We start from the raw sequence: 20,641 nt of genomic DNA on the forward strand, positions 1-20,641 counted from the left end.
TGCATTGCGCGGCCGGTAATAAAATTAATCAGTTCAGTGCGTGATCTCTCTTGTTTCGAAGAGGGCTTGGTAGTCATATGGCTACTGCTTCTGCCTCATACGCAGGAGGTCGTGGGTTCAATCCCAGGTCCGTTCCATTCTCCTACTTTGTATCTTTCTCTGTATTTCTCATGTTCTAGCAATCGCTAGAACTGGAAATGAACTTCCATACCGTTTCCATTACTATTCCTATACCTTCAACTTGAGTATTCTAACAGTAATCTGCTAGAATTGGAAATGAACTATGCAGCTCGTTTCCTACATCCAATTAGAAATTCCATCTGTTCTGTGGACAGCGAGGGAATTTCCAAATCTCTATAGCAAACCTCGTATTTTGCGGTGGTAAGCTTTAAGCTAAAATATAAGTTTAATTAGCAATTCTCGTCGACAGTTTCTTCTTTTCCTACATTTTTGGTGAACCCTCGAGTAACAATTTGTGGTTATGGTACGGTCGATAGCGTTTCCTGCATTAGTTAAATGTCATAAGTGTTCAAGATCGAAATAATTCGTTTTACTTACGATCACAACTGTCTGTGCCTTATTACTGAAGTTACAGTTACGAGCCTCTCTGGTTACGTTATAGCTATGTAGCAACCCTAAAGTAAAGCATAATTCAGATGAAAGACTTCAAATGTGGTTTTAAGAACATCACCCTTTTTCCACTACTATATTTAGAATCCTGAACTAATTTCAATAGTAGGGTACCTTCAATGCCCGTAGGATACAATTTAATGATTTCACTATAACTTATTTAAGAATAGTTCAGTAATATTAGTTAATTTAGAATGGATGCTAGCTTTAAGTTACTTTAGTTCGTACTGATAATGCTATATCATTGTTTACATTCGATTATAAGTATATCAAAGGAGGTTGAACAGCAATGTGTATCTACATCTACTCTATCCATTCTCTCCTCTACATTCAAGCTGCCTAACAATCGGCCTCACTGTTGATCCTTACGCTGATCGGTCACAGTTGATTCGCAACAGGGGTTTTCATCGTGACATCCCTCCTCCCGTAAACCAAGGTATGGGTCCATACCATCTGGAGCCCCAGGTGTAGGTTTACCATCCTCCAACACGTCGAGAACTGCCAACTTTACTGCCGGTCGCCGTAGAATCCCTGAAGCTGTTCGTACTAATGCCTGGCGTACTCTACCGTCCCGTCCTGGTATAGTTCGCTCAATTCGTCCCCGGATCCACTGATTTCTCAACGTGCCACCCACCAATAGCACTAAGTCCCCGACCTTCAACGCTCGAGTTTCCTGAAACCATTTGGTTCGCCGAGCAATAACCGGTGAATATTCTTTCACCCATCTACGCCAGAATTCGTCGCAGATCCATTGAGCCAACTTCCAACTACTTCGTAGTGCTCCGCGTTGAAGCAGTGGTTCGGAGGGAAGAATCTTCAATCCACTAGAGTTACCCAATAGGAAATGATTCGGTGTAAGTGATTCCTGGTCGGCCGACTCTAGGGGTATGTAGGTTAGTGGCCTAGAATTTATGATGAACTCCGCTTCTACCAAAATTGTTTCTAGTGTTTCATCATCTGGTTTTCGTGGAGAGTCCGCTACTGCACCGATGGCTCTTTTTACTGACTGCACAAGGCGCTCCCAGGCGCCTCCCATGTGCGGCGCCCCTGGTGGTATGAAGTACCACTTGGTCTGTGTACTAGTGAATGTTGTCATTAAGGCCTCGGTGGTGCTTTGTTGTAATTTCAACTCTTTGCTTGCACCTTGAAAACACGTACCGTTGTCGCTGTAGACTTCACGTGGAGGGCCGCGACGTGCGACAAATCTACGCATCGCCATGATGCATGACTCTGTTGAGAGACTGTGCACCAGCTCAATATGTACAGCACGAACAGTTAGGCATGTGAATACAGCTACCCAACGGTTTACTTGGCTTCTTCCTACTCTGACAAGAACTGGACCGAAATAGTCCACGCCAACGTATGTAAACGGTCTGACGAACGGTTGCAACCGGGCTGCAGGGAGTGGAGCCATCACCGGTGGCTTTGGGTACGCTTTCCTCAGCCGACACATCATACACTCTTTGGACACCTTTTCTACTAAACTGCGCAGCTTGCTAACTTCGAATCGCTGGCGAATTTCGTTTATTACGGTTTCGCGATTGACGTGGCTGAAACGACGATGAAACCATTCTACAATTAGTTTCGTGATTAGATGTTGTCGAGGTAAGATTGCTGGATATTTCGCTTCATACGGCACGTAGGTTGCTGCACCGATACGACTACGCATTCGGAGAACTCCATTGTTGTCGAGAAATGGCCACGTTTTATAGATGGAACTCGATTTTGAGACGCAGGGGTGATATGACTGGGGTAACCCTTGGGTCGGAGACAGAATTGTAATTTCATCTGAAAAATACTCTGCTTGTGCCGCTTTCCATAGGACTTCTTCTGCTCGCTTCAGTTCACCTTGATTTAAAACGCCAGCCTCTATTGGTATGGTCTGCCGCTTTCTACCCAAGTTATCAATGTAACGTAGTACGTAGGCAGTTGAACGTAGCATTCTCTCCCATCTGTTGAATCTAGTAGCGTCAATCATCGGAGTAGTTGGCCAGTGAGTGTGAACGGGACGAAGCTCTTCATTCGTCGTGATATGGTAACGGCGTTCTGGCCATTGCTCTTCATTCTGGTGTAAAAATGTCGGCCCGCAGAACCATTGACCAGTGGCTTGAAAATCAGGACCCTTTCCCCATTTTGTAGCTTTGTCCGCGGGATTTAACTTGGTTGGAACCCATCTCCATTCTTGAGCGTTACTCAGGGTCAGGATTTCGCCAACTCGAACTGCCACAAATTTCTGGAAACGACGATGATCTGACAGAATCCACGCGAGAACAGTGCAGTGGTCGAATCAGTCCACATACATTTTGTGATACCGAGAGTTCATGTTTCTCCAAAACCGTTTGCAGATACTGAACTCTCGGTACAGCGGCTTTCAATTTAAGTCGTGGAATTGAAAGCGTCTTCAACGGGGCAACTTTGCTTTTGGTCCCAACGAGAGACGTTTGTACAATATTTTCACAGATCCTTCGGAAGTATACGGCACAACAGTATGCTGATTCGCTAGCGTCCACAAAACATGAGACTCAATTCGCCCAGAGCCTTTGGGAACCAGATCGACGAAATAACAACGGGGAATTCTTAGTCCGTTCAGTTGTCCGAAACATTGTATCCACTATCGCCATTACCGAACTGAATTCTCATTGATCTTTTCATCTCAACCGATCCCTGATGCCCAGATTCCTTGGATGATGATTTTTCCATGAATGAGGAAGAATGCGATGAGACCCAGTGGGTCGAAAAGACTCATAACGACCTTGAGTACTTCTCGTTTCGTAGGGATATAGTTTTCTTTGAGAACCGAACATAAATCGTCTCGGAGTGGCACCAATCCCTTGCAACACTTCAACAGAGTTGGAGAGAAAGTTTCGGATGTCGAACCCACCTCTAGAATGAATGAATCTGACTTGTTTCACGACGTCGATCGCTTCGTTTACCGTCTGGAAACTATCTAAATAGTCATCTACGTAGTGGTATTTTTCAATGGCTTTAGAGGCTCTAGGGTACACCTTAGAAAACTGCTCGGCGTTGAGGTTCTTCACGAACTGGGCCGACACCGGCGAACAAGTAGAACCAAATGTTGCAACATCCATCACAAAGACTTGAATATCGTCAGCCGGACGGTCCCGCCATAGGAAACATTGAGAAAGACGATCCTGTTCTCTGATCAATACCTGGTGGAACATCTCTTTTATGTCGCCACACACGGCCACTGGGAATTGACGGAATGAACGGAGGACTGCTGGCAAAGGAACTAGCAGATCAGGCCCTTTTAGCAACTTGGAGTTAAGCGACACCCCTTCGACGGTAGACTTGGCGTCCCAGATAAGACGGACTTTCTGCTTTCTTGGATGTTGAACCACCCCTAAGGGCAAGAACCACATTCGACTACGGTCAAATGAGTCTAACTCAGCTTGGGTCGCTTTGTGTGCGTAGCCTTTACGTTCGTATTCGCAGATCTGTTCACGTACACGGTTTGCTAGCGTGGGATCCTTTGCAAACTTGCGCTCCAGGTTTACAAAACGTCGCACAGCCATCCGATAACTATCTGGAAACACGGGGTTATCCTTGCGCCACAGAAGTCCTGTTTCGTACCTATCGCCTATTCGTCGCGTCGTATTTTTAAGAATAGTTCTTGCTCTCTTATTTTCTTCGGACTCGGACTTGTTTTCTCATTTAGGATGCCGTCATTCTCCATGGTGAAGAAATCACGCAATTGTTCGTTCATTTCACGGTCCGGGTCTGAAGAAGCTGCAGCATGGAAGTGTACAACTGCCCTGCCGTTGCTATCGCTGATACCGCTGCCATATACAGTCCACCCTAGACGGCATTTCACTGCTATGGGGTCGTCCGGATTTCCTTCGCGAAGTTTCAGCGGCACACCGAGCCGAAGGTTATCTAAACCTATCAGGAGCTTGGGCTGAATAGTATCGTAGCTCTCCATGGGAAGACCTCTTAGATGTGGAAAGTGTTGAGCTAGTTCACTATAATTCAGTTGTTGACTGGGTAGAATCAAACTGCCCACTGCCCTTGCATTACGGAGATTGTATCGCGGTAAGTTGTTTTTCCCTGATATTTCCAAGTTTATTTCCTTGTACTTGGATTCATTCCGTTTGACATTGCCTGTTCACTGTAGGGTTAACGACTTGACGGGGCCTTCAACTCCAAGCTGCTTTGCAACATTATCTTCAAGTAAAGTGATCTCAGAACCTTCATCGATAAAGGCAAAAATGGAGACGCTACTGCTCTTGTTATAGAGGACGACGGGCAATATCCGGAATAGTGATAGTGATTTTGTAGTAGCCATGGCTCTTGAAGAGTGGTTTACGGAATGGGATACAGTAGTGGAATGGAGGAGGGTGTTGTGCTTTTGACGACAACCATCCACTCCACAACCTTGCCATGATTTGCAGGGCCACTTTCCATGGCAGTTCAGACATGTCCTGCAAAGACCTTTCTTCTGGACGATCTTCCACCGTTCATCTATGTTCAACCCCTTAAATTGAGAGCAATCTATAACTCTATGCCCCTCGCGCGAACAAATACTACAGGCTTTAGCTGTTTTTTGAGCTTTGTTCGATAGAGTAGGTGGTTTGCTGCCTGAAATTTCTCCTTGCAGGTGCGTATGGACACCCGCATTTTCCCTTGCACGAGGTTTCTCATTCTTGAAGGCCTTTTCGTGTACAGGAAGTTCGAAACTAACTTCACTTGCAGCTGCCACTTGTTTTTCCATGAACAACCCGAATGACGCCAGATTGGCCAAGGGTTGCTGGCCCTTGAAGGAAGCCCATTCCATTTTCATCGGGCCCGGTAGCTTATCAACCAGCTCCTGCATCAACATTGGGTTGGATAGGTGTGCTTGCAACTGTGCTGAACGAAGATGATCCACGAAATTCCCGACTGCCAGCCCATACTCTATCACCGTTTCCAGTCTATCTTGTCTGGGTCCAGGTGTCCGACGAACCTTCTCCAGAATAGTTTTTAGCAGAAGTTCTGGTCGGCCATAGCGAATTCGGAGGGTTTCGATAGCGTGAGGAACACTTTCCGGTAGTAGAAGTTTGCTACAAACCGATTCCTTGGCATGTCCTGTAAGACACTGCTGCAGACGAATCAAGTTCTCAGCATTTGTATAGCCGCAAGCAGCCGATGATTGTTCATAACTGCTAATGAACATTGGCCAATCAATGGGATTCCCATCAAATCTAGGAAGTTGCCTACCGACTACCTGTCTAGCCGCAATTTGTTGTGATTGAAGTACTGTAACCGGTTCACCGGTATTATTAGCGTTGTCTTGTCGTTCATAAAACGAAGAACGATCTGCTGTTGGATGCGATGGACCATTGAATGGTGGATGCCGCGATGCGGAATCATTTTCTGGAACTGTCATGTGCCTCATGATTGGGCGTTCCAACATCGATGGTGTCGACCGGGGTTGTTGAGGGAGTGACTTGTATTCTAGGGAAGTCGCAAGTACACCGTGCTCTGGGATAGTCGCATGTAGTTTGACTGGATGCTTCAAACCTGGTTGAAATGAGCGGCACTGTTGGCGTAACGACTGATACTGGTTCTGCATGGACGATAGTGGAGGCGGTTGTGGAGGGGCTATAGACTGGCACCGCTCTCGCTGAGAGAAGGATTGGTTCTGTTGCTGCATACGATGCTGGTTTACTGAGATATGAGGTTGGGATTTCGCCACGTATTGGCGAAATGGCTGAATTACAATTTCAGAGCGAGCGTTATATACCACAGGACGTATGGTACTAAATTTTGGAACACGAACTGATGGCCCATACGACGGATTCATTAGTAGACTGGGCATTCGATGTATCTGCGATGGGTCCTGGGGAAACATGTGTTGGAAGCCGGCGCCTGTTAGCAGTTCCTTCTTCGTTTCCCCCGCGGATCTTCCATCTACATCTTGGTTCTCTAACCAACTTTCCACCTTCTCTTTCGAATCTGTAATAGAGTTCGAACCACTACCACACTCCGACATCTGCTTAATCAGTTCGTTCTTCTTTTCGATTGATTCTCTTCGAACCAGCTGCTGTTTTGCAAGCAAAGCACGTTGTTCCTCCAGCTTTCGTTGACGGAGCTGTCGTTCTTCTTCCATCAGCTGTCTTCTATCTTCAATTGGACGCTGCTCTTCTTCCAGCTCACGAGTACGAAGCTCTTCTTGTTCCCTCAATTCCTGTTCCTTGTTCTGCTTTTCCTCCTCGATGATTCTCAACTGAGCTTCCATCGCAGCCGCCCGCGCACTAGAAGTTTGGCTCGCCGGAATAGATGGATTTTTTGCCCCCTTCTTAGAAGCTGATTTTCCACCGGCAGTTCTGGTGGATTTATTGTCGGCTGTAGACACCTTTGTTCTTTTCGGCTTACTCGCAGTCGATTTTGCGACACAATCCTTACATACGTACTTACGATCTTTGATCGAATTGTCTCCGCCGACGCAAGAGATATGCTCCGTCAGATGACACTGGTCACAGGCCACCATATGGATATCGAAAGAATCTGATCGGTTACAAACCTTGCATTTTGACCCGGTAGTATCTATTCCGTCTTCCATTGTGATATTCACAAAAAATCTTAAAGATTGTTCTGTGGACAGCGAGGGAATTTCCAAATCTCTATAGCAAACCTCGTATTTTGCGGTGGTAAGCTTTAAGCTAAAATATAAGTTTAATTAGCAATTCTCGTCGACAGTTTTCTTAAGAATACCTACATTTTTTGGTGAACCCTCGAGTAACAATTTGTGGTTATGGTACGGTCGATAGCGTAGAGTAACTTCCCTGCATTAGTTAAATGTCATAAGTGTTCAAGATCGAAATAATTCGTTTTACTTACGATCACAACTGTCTGTGCCTTATTACTGAAGTTACAGTTACGAGCCTCTCTGGTTACGTTATAGCTATGCAGCAACCCTAAAGTAAAGCATAATTCAGATGAAAGACTTCAAATGTGGTTTTAAGAACATCACCTTTTTCCACTACTATATTTAGAATCCTGAACTAATTTCAATAGTAGGGTACCTTCAATGCCCGTAGGATACAATTTAATGATTTCACTATAACTTATTTAAGAATAGTTCAGTAATATTAGTTAATTTAGAATGGATGCTAGCTTTTAAGTTACTTTAGTTCGTACTGATAATGCTATATCATTGTTTTACATTCGATTATAAGTATATCAAAGGAGGTTGAACAGCAATGTGTATCTACAACTACTCTATCCATTCTCTCCTCTACATTCAAGCTGCCTAATAATCGGCCTCACTGTTGATCCTTACGCTGATCGGTCACAGTTGATTTGCAACAGGGGTTTTCATCGTGACACCATCAGTTACCTTCTCCTATCTATCACATTGGCAGCTCGTTAACCAAGACGGACTTCTGCCTCTCTAACCTAACCCAAAAATTCCAACAAATTCCGCATGAACTCGTGGCAAGTGCAGAGGTATATTCGGCTTGCAGTGGGCGAGTGATTGCATCATCATTTCCTCCCCCTTCCCTACATTGACTTGCATTCTGACGTGGCAGGCGCCAGTATGACCTATCAAATGAGATCACCAGTACTTGCACATTGAAGATGTGTACTAGTCCCAAGCAAACATCTGTTGGTTCCTTGTGCAAGAACAGCTGATCTGGTCATAATGGAGTAGCAACTACGAGCAGTCAATCAAGCTCAAGCTCAAGCTCAATATTCATTTGGAAATTATTTTCGAATTTTTCACGGAAACTATTTTGAAGTTTCGAGAATTCTTTAGAATTTTCAAAGAAAGCTCTTTAGAACTCGCAAGGAAAATTATTAGTGAAAAAATCTTCAGAAATTCTACGAGAAATTAATCAAAATTTCTACAGGGAATGTTCAGAATATCCACGGAAAGTTTTTCGGAATTTCTGTTTAATAATTTCTATGGAAAAATCTCTGAAATTTTTACGAGATGCTGCGGAGTTTTCACGGAAATTTCTTCAGAGTTTCCGCTGAAAACTGTTCGAAAATTCTATAGGAAATTAACTGGAATTTGCGTGTTTTTTTAAGTTCTACGCGGAGAAAAATGTGTTAGAATCAACAATACGGATTCTGCAACAATAACAATATTTATTGTTGATACATTCACAAATAGGGTTGAATCAACCATACGGTCCATACGCGATATGTAGTTCACTGGTTTGTTTCTTGAATTACACCTACAGACTGAACACAGTCTATTTGATTCAATTCTTGTATATATTTTAACCATGCTTTCCAGCTATCACTGTCAAACAGTGGCGCCGGGAGTGGGTAGGACAAGTAGTACATGTCCTACGCACGATTTTTTCTGGGTGGGACAGATAAGGAATTGTCCTACCCATGCTTCTCGGGAGAAGACATCATCTAGGAAATAATTATAGTTTCAATTACTGTGTGGTAGATCTGATGTCTAAGCATTAGCATTAGCATTGTTACGGTGTAATTCGTAGATTGGACACTAGTGATACTCATGTTTTACTTTTGAGATCCTTATCTAGAATGCTATCAGAAATCAATAAGGGGAGTGGTCCTTGATTCCAGTCTCAAATAAAAATAACAAAAGCATGAGGATTACTACTCCTGGCCACGCCCATCTTCACCGTAACTAGGGAGAGGAAGGAAGTGTTGATGTAGTACTTACTAAACGAGAGGCCACCGACTTAGCGACACCCTCATAAGTACCACGGAGTTGGATAATGAGGAAGGTAATCGTTGGGTCAGGATTTGCCTGTTGCTGGCAATGTAACCATGGTAGATCTTACCCCGTAACACACCACGTAAAGGTGTCTACCCAGCATTACGGGTAACTGTGTGGTAGATCTGATGTCTAAGAGTCCATAAATATCATAAAAATAAGAAAGTTTAACGTATTATTAGTTTTTACATTCTTTATTGAACAGGCTTGCAGCCCTAGGCTGACTCAACTCTGCAATAACGTATCATTTATGTATGAAACCAGAAAGGATTTATTCTTCAAATCTAAAAATTCACAAACATCTTAAAGCCCACACGAAATCTGGTTCCCTAGGGTTTCTGAACTCCTCAAAAGGTCAACTGAGTTCTACAGTAAAAACTAGCTTACATAACTTCACGCAAAAAAAGCGTTCTTGAATTCGTGAACCAACAAAAATACAACGTGATTTAAATCATAAATTCAGGAACACCAGTCACGTTTTCCAGAACGTTCCAGAAAATGTGACTGTTGTTCCCAAAACCGTTAATTAACACGAGTTTATGAGCAATGAGCAACTATTGTTTAGCTTCCTAACGGGCTAGGTGGTCATATGGCTACCGCTTCTGCATCATAAGCAGGAGGTCGTGGGTTCATTCCCAGGCCCATTCCATTCCTCCTATTTTGTATCTTTTCATATATTCCTCATGTTCTAGCAAACGCTAGTACTGTAAATGGGCTTTCAGATCGTTTCCATCTTCTACCCCATATACCTACAACTTGATTAGTTCTAGCAGGTAACTGTTAGAATTCGAAATGAGCTTAAAAAATATCGTTTCAGCATCCAAATAGAATATACACCACCCTTTCATTACTATTACATTGGCAATCCGTTAACCAAGACGAACCTCTGCCATAAAACCTAAACCCCAAGATTCCAATAAAATTCCGCAGGAACTCGTGGCGAGTGCAGAGGTGTTCTCGGCTTGCCGTTGGGCGAGTGACTGCATCATCAATTTCTTCCCATCCCCGATGACCGTGAGGACGTGGCCAGCGCCGTTATCGACCAACCAAAATACTAGAGCTCTCGGACTGTGCACATTGAGGTTGGAGAGCAAATCCCATGCTTCCAACCATTGGTTCCCTGTGCAATTGCGATTGTTCTGGTCGATCATGGAGTACTACGAACTGCACGGTCATCATGCTCATGCTCATGTTTTTCACAATTGTTTAGGTTTCTGTAATAATCATTCTCATCCCGTTTTTGAACTTCGCACTGTCAAACGCTTTGAGACAATGATGAAAACAAACTATTTTTTATTGTTGACTATCAAATTTGCTGACTGTCGGATGCAAGGCCAATCTGAATAAAATATTTCAAAATAAATATTGTATGGAAAAAAATGATAACCTTACTTTGCAGTAACTTTGACGCACTGCGAAATCGTGTGCGAGATTCGACTGTGATAATATTTTATTCAGGGTAAGTCTAAATAGGAGTAAATGTCGCAATAATTTTGTTTATATATCTTTTTTAAGGAGGCTTTCAGCCCTTGACTGGCTCACCCCCGAAACGCAATAATTGAAAAAGCAATATTTGTCGTGGAAATCGATAAAAAAAATACAAATTAGGTAATGTTTGGAAGTCCATATTTCTAATATGTAGAATGGTATATATGTAAAATGTACATCGATTACTCAACAGCAGAACTGTTTCCAAAATAGTCATTTTTCTTATTTGTTCTACACACGATTTGGAACGTGAATGCGCCTCTGAAATACTTCGGGATCGTAAAGCTGATGCTCACTCACGTAGCTCGTAAAAGATGCTCACTCACGCAGAATTTCACCGAGAAATCATTTTGCGGGAAAGAAAAAAGGCGTGATGAGAGATTTGTCCCTTACTGTTTGAGCTGCGAAAAGTTGCTTTGCTTGTTTTCTCACTTCTTTTATCTCTTTCGTGCCTTCACAAATGCAAACAAGAGTAGCCTTTATGTAACAAAAACCTATCCCAACAAGCAGTCACCGTGGAGGAATGGCTAAAGTGTGCGCAACCCAGTGCTTTTTTTGTTGGTGTTCCAGGTTCGAATCCCATTGCAGTCTTAATTTTATTTTAAACGCATACTAAAATTTTTCGCGGTAAATCAATGCCTCATGTAAGAATGAAGAAATGAAAAAAGAATTTCATCAAGAAGGCACATTTTCGTTTATTTTTCAAGCCTGCTCTAGCGAAAAATGTGAGTGAAAGATGTTTCTCGCCATAGACTACCAAAAAAAAATCTCCTTCTGCCCAAAAATCATGGTTACTTTCAAAATTTCTGCCAAACTCGAAAATATGATCGTTGATGCAACAAACGAAACAGTTGTTTCAATCGTACAAGATTCTTCCGCGTGTATAAAAAACTTTTCAAAATTTCCACGAGGATTTTTTGCGGAATTTTATTTTTATTTTTTTTACGAAAAGCTGTTTTATTTTAGGAATTTTGAACGATTTTTTAGACATTCAACGGGACATTCTTTGTTTTGCTCAAAAGAAATTTTTCGAAAATTCTTGAGCTTAGCGGTTTACTCCGAATTAGTGAAAATGCAAAAATTAATTACTAAAATATTAACAAAATTAACAAAAAAAGACGAACACATAACACGTGTATCAACTACCAAAAACAAAAACAAAAAAAGACGAACATAAAATCATCATTCTGACAGAGTTCTACACTGCACAGCCGAAACACTCATCTCCATTCTTCAGAAAATTACTTAAAAATTGGGAAGGGTCGTTTGGCCGTTTGGGTTTGACCAAAAAATTCATTTGGACAAAGCGACAATCGGCCGAAAAAAATCGTTGTCTCTAACAGGTTGTTGGCCGAAATTGTCGTTTGGCCGAATGAGTCAACAGGCCGAATATGCCGTTTGGTCGTAATGGTCGTTTGACACGACTCAATTACCTTTCAGCTAAACGGCCATTTCGGCCAAATGACCTTTTTGACCAAACCATCATTTTCGGTCAGATGACCTATTTGGCCAAACGACTTTTTCGATCGTATATCCATTTCGTTAAATGACATTTTCGGCCAGATGAATCTAATGATTTATTGTACCGAACACGTTTCGGCCAAATGGCCCTTACTGTTGTTCGATCGAAAAACCATTTGTTCGGATGTCGCTTGGCCGAATAACACTGTAGACCATCCCAACCCAACGGCTGTTGTGTCGAAAGTGGTTTGACCGAAAATGTAATTTGGCCAAAAAAGTTGTTTAACCTAGCATCCCTGTAGACTGAAACTGCCGTTTTGCCGAATAGATCATTTAGTCGAAATGACCTTTCTGCAAAACACTCCGACAGTTTAGGCAAGATGTCAGTTCCGTCCAAATGGCCCTTTCTATCAAACGACCATTTCGGCCAATTGAGCTATTTGGCCAACGGATTTTTTCAGCCAAAGGAACTGTTCGGCCGAACGACATTTTCGCCAGTATGTACCTTTCTACCAAACGACATTTTCGGCGAAACAACTTTAGGCTAGATGGCCTTCGGCTGGTTTGTTCGATCAAATACTATATTTGGTCAAACAATATTTAGCTTTCGGCCAAATGTCGACCGTGCAAAAGTTCTATTTCAACGAGAAATTCTTTGGATTTCAACGGAAATCCTTAAACAAAGATAAGAAAGTTTTAAAAAGTAATCCTTCAGAATTTGCACTCGAAGTTCTTCTTAGTTTTCCAAGGAAATCATTGGTATTTTCACGAAAATTTCACTGGAGTTTCAACGTGATGAGTTGGAGATATCAATCGGAAAATTCTGCGGACTTCTTCGAATTTCAATCGGCGTGAAAAATCATAGTTCACCGGCGTGATAAATTTAAAATGGCGGCGCTCCGATGCAAAATTGTCGGCGGCGGCGCACACCTCTAGACATAGGTTGATACCGGAAATAGGTACGTGGGTCAAGAAGCGCCAAGCGTCACAAAGCAAAATCGTTGGATGTCAACACGGAAAACCCTTTCAACATTAGTCGAGCAAGCAGTGGAGAGGGTCGATAACTTTTAATTACATGCTTCAAGAAAACTAAGGCTACTTTTGGAAGTTTACGAAATATATGGAAGTCCAATCAGAATAGCCAACGCAACACATTTCGAGGTACTTTCGGGTACTAGAACTTATAATTAAAACGTTATTCTACAAGAAGATATGTGCACATACTTCCTTACTCGGTGGTGTTTCGACATCGAGAATTCACCGTGTTTAAAAAGTTCTGTAGAGGTTCAGCGTAAATAGATTTTTCCTACAACAAGGTTCCACCTGGCAACAAGAAGTAAACTTCAAAATAACAATTTTCGAGCTAGTAGTTTATGTTCTATCATACGCAAGGATATTATTGGTTAAACGATATCGAACCCTGAGGTAACTCACACCTAAGTGTATTTCTAACCACAATCTCTTGGTTTCCTCATTTCATGTGCCTACAACGAAAGCACGCGCATCGATCGTTTTTAAACGGCAGGACACCTTGCTCACTGATTGGAAACAACCATGAGCTTGAGTAGGACGAGCCGGTTGGTGCCGCACATTGGTGCTGCTATCTGTCTAAATTTACCGGCCTCACCGGCTTCAACCGTGGGTCCGTTATGGGGTTTGCAATCAAATGGAGCGTGGAAACCGGGTACGCGTATACTAGCAGCAGATACCCCCTCGTTTCGCAACACCAGCTTCACCAACCTTACCAAATCCCCAATAAAGCAACCGGCGCACGACCGCCTTATGCCACTGGCGCGACCATCATTGGAATATGAAAACCGACAACCGCCCATCTCCCCCACTTGCAACGACAGCAACGCTTCAGTTTCCAAACGAACTGGGCGAATGGCGCGGTAGGTTTCTGCCCGAAACCGGCTGGTAACTGTGTGTGCTGCGCTCTGGGAAAACATCCAACCGAGTGCTTACCAACTGGCGACGGTAGGTGGAGAATAAACGCATCAAAGTTTCCAACGGTGGCCTCTTCTAGTCGAACTCGATCTAAACAGAACGCGGCCGGATTCCACTCTACCGGGTTGATATAATAATCTCCCACCAACCGAGAACGATAGTGTAACAGGAAGGCGATGGGCGAGGAATGATTGCTGGAGCAACATCAGCTCAGCATAGATACAATAGTACCAGTCGGTCGCACAATGGGTCACATGTTGGAGTTAGCAACTACAAAATGGATTTGAATTGGATAAATTTCAATTATTAAAGAAAAAGCAATATAAAATGGTGAAGCACCGGATCTTTTTGTAAACACGCGTGACTGAACATGGGAGCTATGATATGAAGAATCGGGGCAGTAACCCTTCGTAGGTAATATTTTTCCCCCATTTAATATGTTTAGATTTTATTAGATTCGGTATTTATAAGAGACGCTTATTTCATTTTTGAAGTCCCATTTCGTATAGTGGCCCATTGTTGTTTGATCGCAGTTTCAGTTTATCGTCGTCGTCGTCGTCGTCATCGTTGGCGCGAACTGGGATTGAGGAAGGTGGCATTTATTTCCAAACTCCCGCCCAAGCCGGCATTAACTAGGTCACGCACCAATACAAACGAACTGGCACAACTTCATCTCCCCTCGTTCGGAGTCATGATGCTGTTTAGATCCAGATCCAGCGGAGAAGAAGCGCACGTATAAAGTGCGTGAGCGCTGGGGGGGAATGGCAGCTGGAATCTGCTGATGATGCCGGGTGTTCTGCTGATCGGTGTTGTAAATGTAATGTAATCGAATAGATATGCCATCAGTTGAGGAAGTACTGATACAGGCTGGGGGATTGGCCCTCACTCGAGTATTGAATGCTCTACGGAGCATTACAAAGTTCTAGCTCGAAGGCAGCGGAGGGTAGGTCATTCGAAGGGCTAGGCAATTGAATGCGATTTATGGTCTAGGCAGAACACATTTTAGAAAGAATTGACAAATGGGTGTGTGAGCAATAATATTGTTCTAACATTCTAAAATGCGCTGTAGAATAGACTACAATGTAATGATCAAATTGTTTTACTGTGTGGAGGCTTGTTCCCTGATTTCGAGGTATTTAATTTAGACTAAAAAAATAATGTCTTCAAATACGATTCAGTTTTTAACGATATTCAACTGATTTTAATATCCAGCTAGACCACACATTTTCATGTCAATTGTAACCACTACGAATCGGTTGAAAAATCCTTCACATTCTCGGGGTTATACCTTTTACATTCCTTACTTCCCAACGCGCCACCGAACCGCGCTGAAATTTCGTAACTTTTGTTGGTTTAATTTTGAACAAGCCTTTTTACATGTGTTTTGCCTCTACCGCCCCTTCGTTTCAGTCCAGGTAGAATCCGGCTTTTTGAACTTTGTAGAAAAAAATGTACATACGTGAAGTGCACCCACAGAACCTTGAGAGCAGGTGGCAAATTAAGCGGCCCTAAAAAAGAATGAAAAAATCGGAAAGCACACAGATGAGGAGCGACCTTTAAAAATATGCGGCAGCATATGCCGCTGCGTGGCAGTTTTTTCGTACTCTCTGTCGACGGGGGCCCTGAATATAGAATCCCTTTTTTCATCCTGTTGCCGTCTCCCCTTCGAATTATGAATGGGTTTCCGATAGCAGTCATAGCAGGCTTGATGGCGAATGGAAAGGAAACAATCAAAGCGTTTCTTTATTTAGTTTATTTGCTTTTTGCCTCTCTCGTATTCTTCTTTTGATAGAAGGCTCGGAAACCTATCGTGTGATATATAAATTGACGCTGCTCGACGAACTGAAGTGATGTCTGTATGTGTGTATTTTTGTATGTGTACAAAAAATATCAGACGCGCTTTTTAATACTTCTTCTTCTAATTGTCATTGTCAAGGATATTAACGATCATTCAATAATTTGCGTTCGATCATTTAGTAGTTTGCAAATAACACATTCCAGAAGCTGAATTTCAAAATATTTTGTATGGTGGACTTCTAGTGCGAAGGTTTTTCTACAACTCTGCCTAATGGTTCGTTGTTTGAATTCCACTAGTAACGGAGTTAAAGCTATAGTTTCAGTAACTTAGACTAAATGATAACAAAATTCCAATCATTTAGTTTAAGTTACTGCAACTAGCGCTATAACTCCGTTATTAGTTGAATTCTATTAACGAACTATTAGGCAAAGTTGTAGAAAAACCTTCGTACTAGAAGTCCACCATACAACATATTTTGAAATTCAGCTTCTGGAATGTGTTATTGACAAACTACTAAATAATCGAACGCAAATTACTGAATGATCGTTATCATCCTTGGTCATTGTACTCCCATTGCCTCCTCACTGCTTAGTGTTCATTCAGCACTTCCACAGTTATTAACTCTTTCGAACTTGAATTGTTTTTTCTCGGTGAAATAAAAACTCACTTTGATTTTTTTTTTACGTTTCAACTAGGATGGTCTGTATTGGCCATGTTTGACAAATACCGGTATTCGGTATTTGGTGCAGTTAATACCGGTAAAACCGGTAAAATACCAGTTTTTGTGAAAATTTCAGGTATTAAATAAAAACAATATTTGTTAACAATATTAGTAGACATAACATACTGAGCGATTCATCACCCAATCCGCATTGAATTTGGTTGGCAATGTTGCCAACATCTGGTTCAACCGAAGTTGGACGAATGGTTCCAACGTCGTCGAAAATCAGTGTCAAGTATTTACCCTTAATCCCTTCAGAGGCATCTTCTTCGTACCGATCGTCAGGAATGGTCGTTGTCTCAGTTTCAACGATCGCATCAGGAATGATTAGACGCTTCAACATCTCGTCCGCTTGCTCAATCAATGTGGTTCTGCATGTCTTGAAGAAAACCGTTTCTAATCAATTGCTTAAAGCTTAATAAAGCATAAAAAATTGCTTTACGGCAGAATTATTCAAAAAAGCAAAAAGATCGTGCAGAACTCACGGTAAAGTAGTTCCACAGCAGCTTGAACAGGTTCGAGGGCTTAAATTATTTCCCCAACCGCCAAAAAATCATCACTGAAGTTTAATTCGGAATAAAGCTTCAACTCATAGATCCGTTTGAGCATAGATAACAAGACATTCCAGCGTGCTTTGGGGTAGGAACGTTCCGATACTTCGGATATATCGGAATATCGATATTTTTGTTTCGATATCCGTTATTTTTGTATCGATATTTTGCTTTCAATATATCAGTCATATCGATATTTTTGCTTTCGATATCGATATATTGAATCAGATCAAAGTAACACAAAAATAACAATTTCGTTGTATTTTGTGAAAGAAAATACTTGCAAATGAATCCGAAATGCAGCATCTTTAATGGTTTAGAAGATTTTTCTCGGTAGCGCGGATGGTATGAGGTGAGCGCTGCTGTCACAAATAGTTTTGGCAATTCGATACTCGGCGCGTTGTGCAACATCTGTCATGCTGCTGGTCCTTGAAACCCAATGCGAATAATTCAATTATACATTTGACCTGTTCCTACACACATAAAATAAATCGCAGATTTCTGTGAAATTTCACCGAAATCTCAACAGCAGAATTGTTTTAATTTTTTTTATGTCTTTATTAGCGAGACTTTCAGCCTTGGGCTATCTCGTCTCGTAGCAGAACTGTTCGGTAAATAATTTACAGATTTTCGGTTGTTTTGACAGTTGAACAAAGAAAAAATCGCAGAAAATTTTATGAAATAATTACCGAACAGTTCTGCGAATTGAAGTAAAATTCTAACTATATAATAAATTAACTTAAGGCATTAGGAAGGTATTTGTGGAAATGAAAATTTAGAAGAATTGGAAAACATACGAAAATTTCCTTCAAAATAATGCCCCGTAGGAGTTAAAGAGAATTTCCTTAAAATATTTCTGATGAAAGTTTTGAATTTTTTTTCTGATGGAACTTTTTGCGTTAATTTTAAAGAATGCCTGTAAAAATCGAAGACAATTTCCTGTCGAAATTCAAGGGAGTTTCGTGTGAAACAAAGCGATAATTTTTCGTGAAAGTTTAAGAGAATTTCGTTATTAGTTAAGCATATTTTAATGGATTTTCTGGAAATTCTAAATTTCTTTTGAAAAATTAAATCAACCTTAAAAAAACTTCCGTGGTAATTCGCAAAAGAGAATGTTTTGTTGTCAAGAATTAGAATAACCCGAGGAGAAATACAAAAAAAATGTCAGTGGAATTTCAGCAAATTTCTCGATTGATCAGTTGTTTTTTCGAGTAAACGGAAACTAGTGAGGTCAGCATCATTATAAAAACGACGTCGCTACCGATTAAAACTACGCCGCTGCCGATGATTATTGGACAAACACACTCTAGAAGCAGATTGGATTAAGTAATAGAAAAAAGGTCATTTCTAATAATTATTGTTAAGAGGTACTACGGTAATACGATAGTAGTTGAATAACAAATATATTCTAAAAAAAAATCATTTTCGAAATATCATATGATTTTCCGATATATCGATATTTTCATTCCAATATATCGGTGATATCGATACTTTGATTCGATTATCGTATCGAATCAAATATCGATATTTTGAAGTATCGGAACGTCCCTACTTTTGGGTCCGCCACTAATTCAAATTCTTTTCCGGATTCAGAACGGACATATTTTTACAGCAAATCGTTTTTCACAGGTGATCTCCGGAGATGAACTATTATGGCTCAGTGATAAACTCTAGTAATAAGTAAAATGCTTACTTGTGCAATTCATTCTTACTTGCGCATGCATTCATGCGCATTTAACTGACCTTTCCCGTGAAAAAAAATATTTGCTTAATCGATTCTTTGGCTTATTTGAGGTCAACTTTCCCAAAGAACCCATATTTTTTACGCCTTTAAGTATTTAAAAAAATTAATACAAAAATTGAAAAGTGCTGTTTTTCAAAGTTGGCCCGATTTTGAACGAACATCGGGTGAATTTTTCAGGCCGGTTCACACGTGCAGCACTTTTTCGATTTTTGTTTTTGATTTTAAAAATAATTAGAGGCTTCAAAAAATATGGGTTCTTTGGGAAAGTTGCCCTTAAATAAGCCAAATAATCGACTGAGACAATAAAACGAGATACAATTTTTGACGGGAAAGGTCAATTGTTGATTTTTTTTCACGATGCGTATTTTCTCTTTGTAACCGAATACTTCTCCCATCTATGCTGCATTTCCTATTTTAATGGGACAGATATACGATTACAGGCTGTTTATCTCTCGCGCTTAGTTTCATAGGGGCGTAACTGTATAGATCTATTTCTCTTAGTCGATGTTTTCTTTTGATTATTGTGCCGAATTGCTCTAGTTTGTCGATGATTTAATGGTTTGGTGTGATAAAGGATGATTGTATCTTGCACCAGAACTATTAATCACGGTTGTAGCTTTAGAAACAATTGATCGAGATTTTTTATTCTGGCAGCGAAATTTGAAATACCAAAAATACCGGTATTTTCCGTATCTAAAACCGGTATTTTCGGTATCCGAAATTGGCCGGAAATATCGGTTTCGGTACTACCGGTGAGACCACCCTAGTTTTAACCTACTTTGTTTTTTCGGTCATCCTTAGAAATATTCAACCTTGCGTTCGTTTTTATCGGCGGTTAACTTATATTACGCATTGCAAGAAAAATTGGGAATCATGGAAAATTCAAAGCCCCTCTAATGAATATTTTCCGGGTTTTTGATCAAAGGCAGCTAGTGCTAAATTTGTGATGTTTTGTTTATATTTATATTTATGACATATATTTAATTCAATGTGGAGAAAAACAAGGACGAAAGACTGTGTCCGAGATGCTCAACAACCCATCCCTTAGTCACTGCGAGTTGTGGAACTTGCCTAAGGTTGAAACGTAAAAAAAATCAAAAGTGAGTTTATATTTTACCAAGGAAAACCAATTCAAGTTCGAAAGATTAAATAAGCGGTGATCGAAACCTGTTGAAGAGTTATTAACTGCGAGGTTTCTAAGCCAAGTTAACATTTTTGCATTCGTATATAATGAACCTAACACGATGATACATGATACTTTTATGCCCAGAAAAGTCAAGACAATTTCCAAACCGAAAATTGCCTAGACCGGCACCGGGAATCGAACCCAGTCACACTCAGCATTTTTGACACTTACCATCATAAAAAAGAAATCAAAAACTATTAAAATACATCCAAATGATCGCAAAAAAAAGGTGAAATTATAGAAATAATTGAATTTTTTTAAATTCCCAAAGTAACATATTAAGTTTTATAACGCTCTTGAAGACCATAATGTACTCTTCAAGAGTGTTATAAAACCAGCATAAAACCAAAATGTTACTAGGGTCGTTTATTTGATATGCTTAGGCGTTTATAATATGTTACGAAGCCACGATTCTTT

The 20,641-nt window shown here is 41.0% G+C and overlaps 1 protein-coding gene and 1 long non-coding RNA gene across 3 annotated transcripts; both read right to left on the reverse strand.

Annotated features, from left to right (window-relative positions):
- Positions 1-317: 317 nt before the first annotated feature.
- LOC134226582 (uncharacterized) lies at positions 318-7,606 on the reverse strand. 2 transcript variants are annotated; one of them, XR_009983510.1, is made up of 3 exons: positions 7,468-7,606; positions 7,346-7,412; positions 318-393 (listed from the first exon to the last, which is right to left on the reverse strand). It is a non-coding gene; the product is annotated as an uncharacterized LOC134226582 (long non-coding RNA). The 2 variants fall into 2 exon arrangements; XR_009983511.1 differs by lacking the exon at positions 318-393 and adding an exon at positions 7,217-7,289.
- LOC134226732 (uncharacterized) lies at positions 577-1,936 on the reverse strand. Its single transcript, XM_062707696.1, has 2 exons — positions 745-1,936; positions 577-635 (listed from the first exon to the last, which is right to left on the reverse strand). The coding sequence occupies exon 1, from the start codon at positions 1,847-1,849 to the stop codon at positions 983-985; it is 867 nt and encodes a 288-aa protein (XP_062563680.1). The 5' UTR covers positions 1,850-1,936; the 3' UTR covers positions 577-635; positions 745-982.
- Positions 7,607-20,641: the final 13,035 nt, after the last annotated feature.

This window comes from Armigeres subalbatus, chromosome 3, assembly GCF_024139115.2.
Source record: "Armigeres subalbatus isolate Guangzhou_Male chromosome 3, GZ_Asu_2, whole genome shotgun sequence".
Classification (NCBI taxonomy): domain Eukaryota; kingdom Metazoa; phylum Arthropoda; class Insecta; order Diptera; family Culicidae; genus Armigeres; species Armigeres subalbatus.

Excerpts from the sequence above, each read along its gene's own strand:
- LOC134226732 (XM_062707696.1), bottom strand. The coding sequence starts at position 1,849 with ATGGCGATGCGTAGATTTGTCGCACGTCGCGGCCCTCCACGTGAAGTC.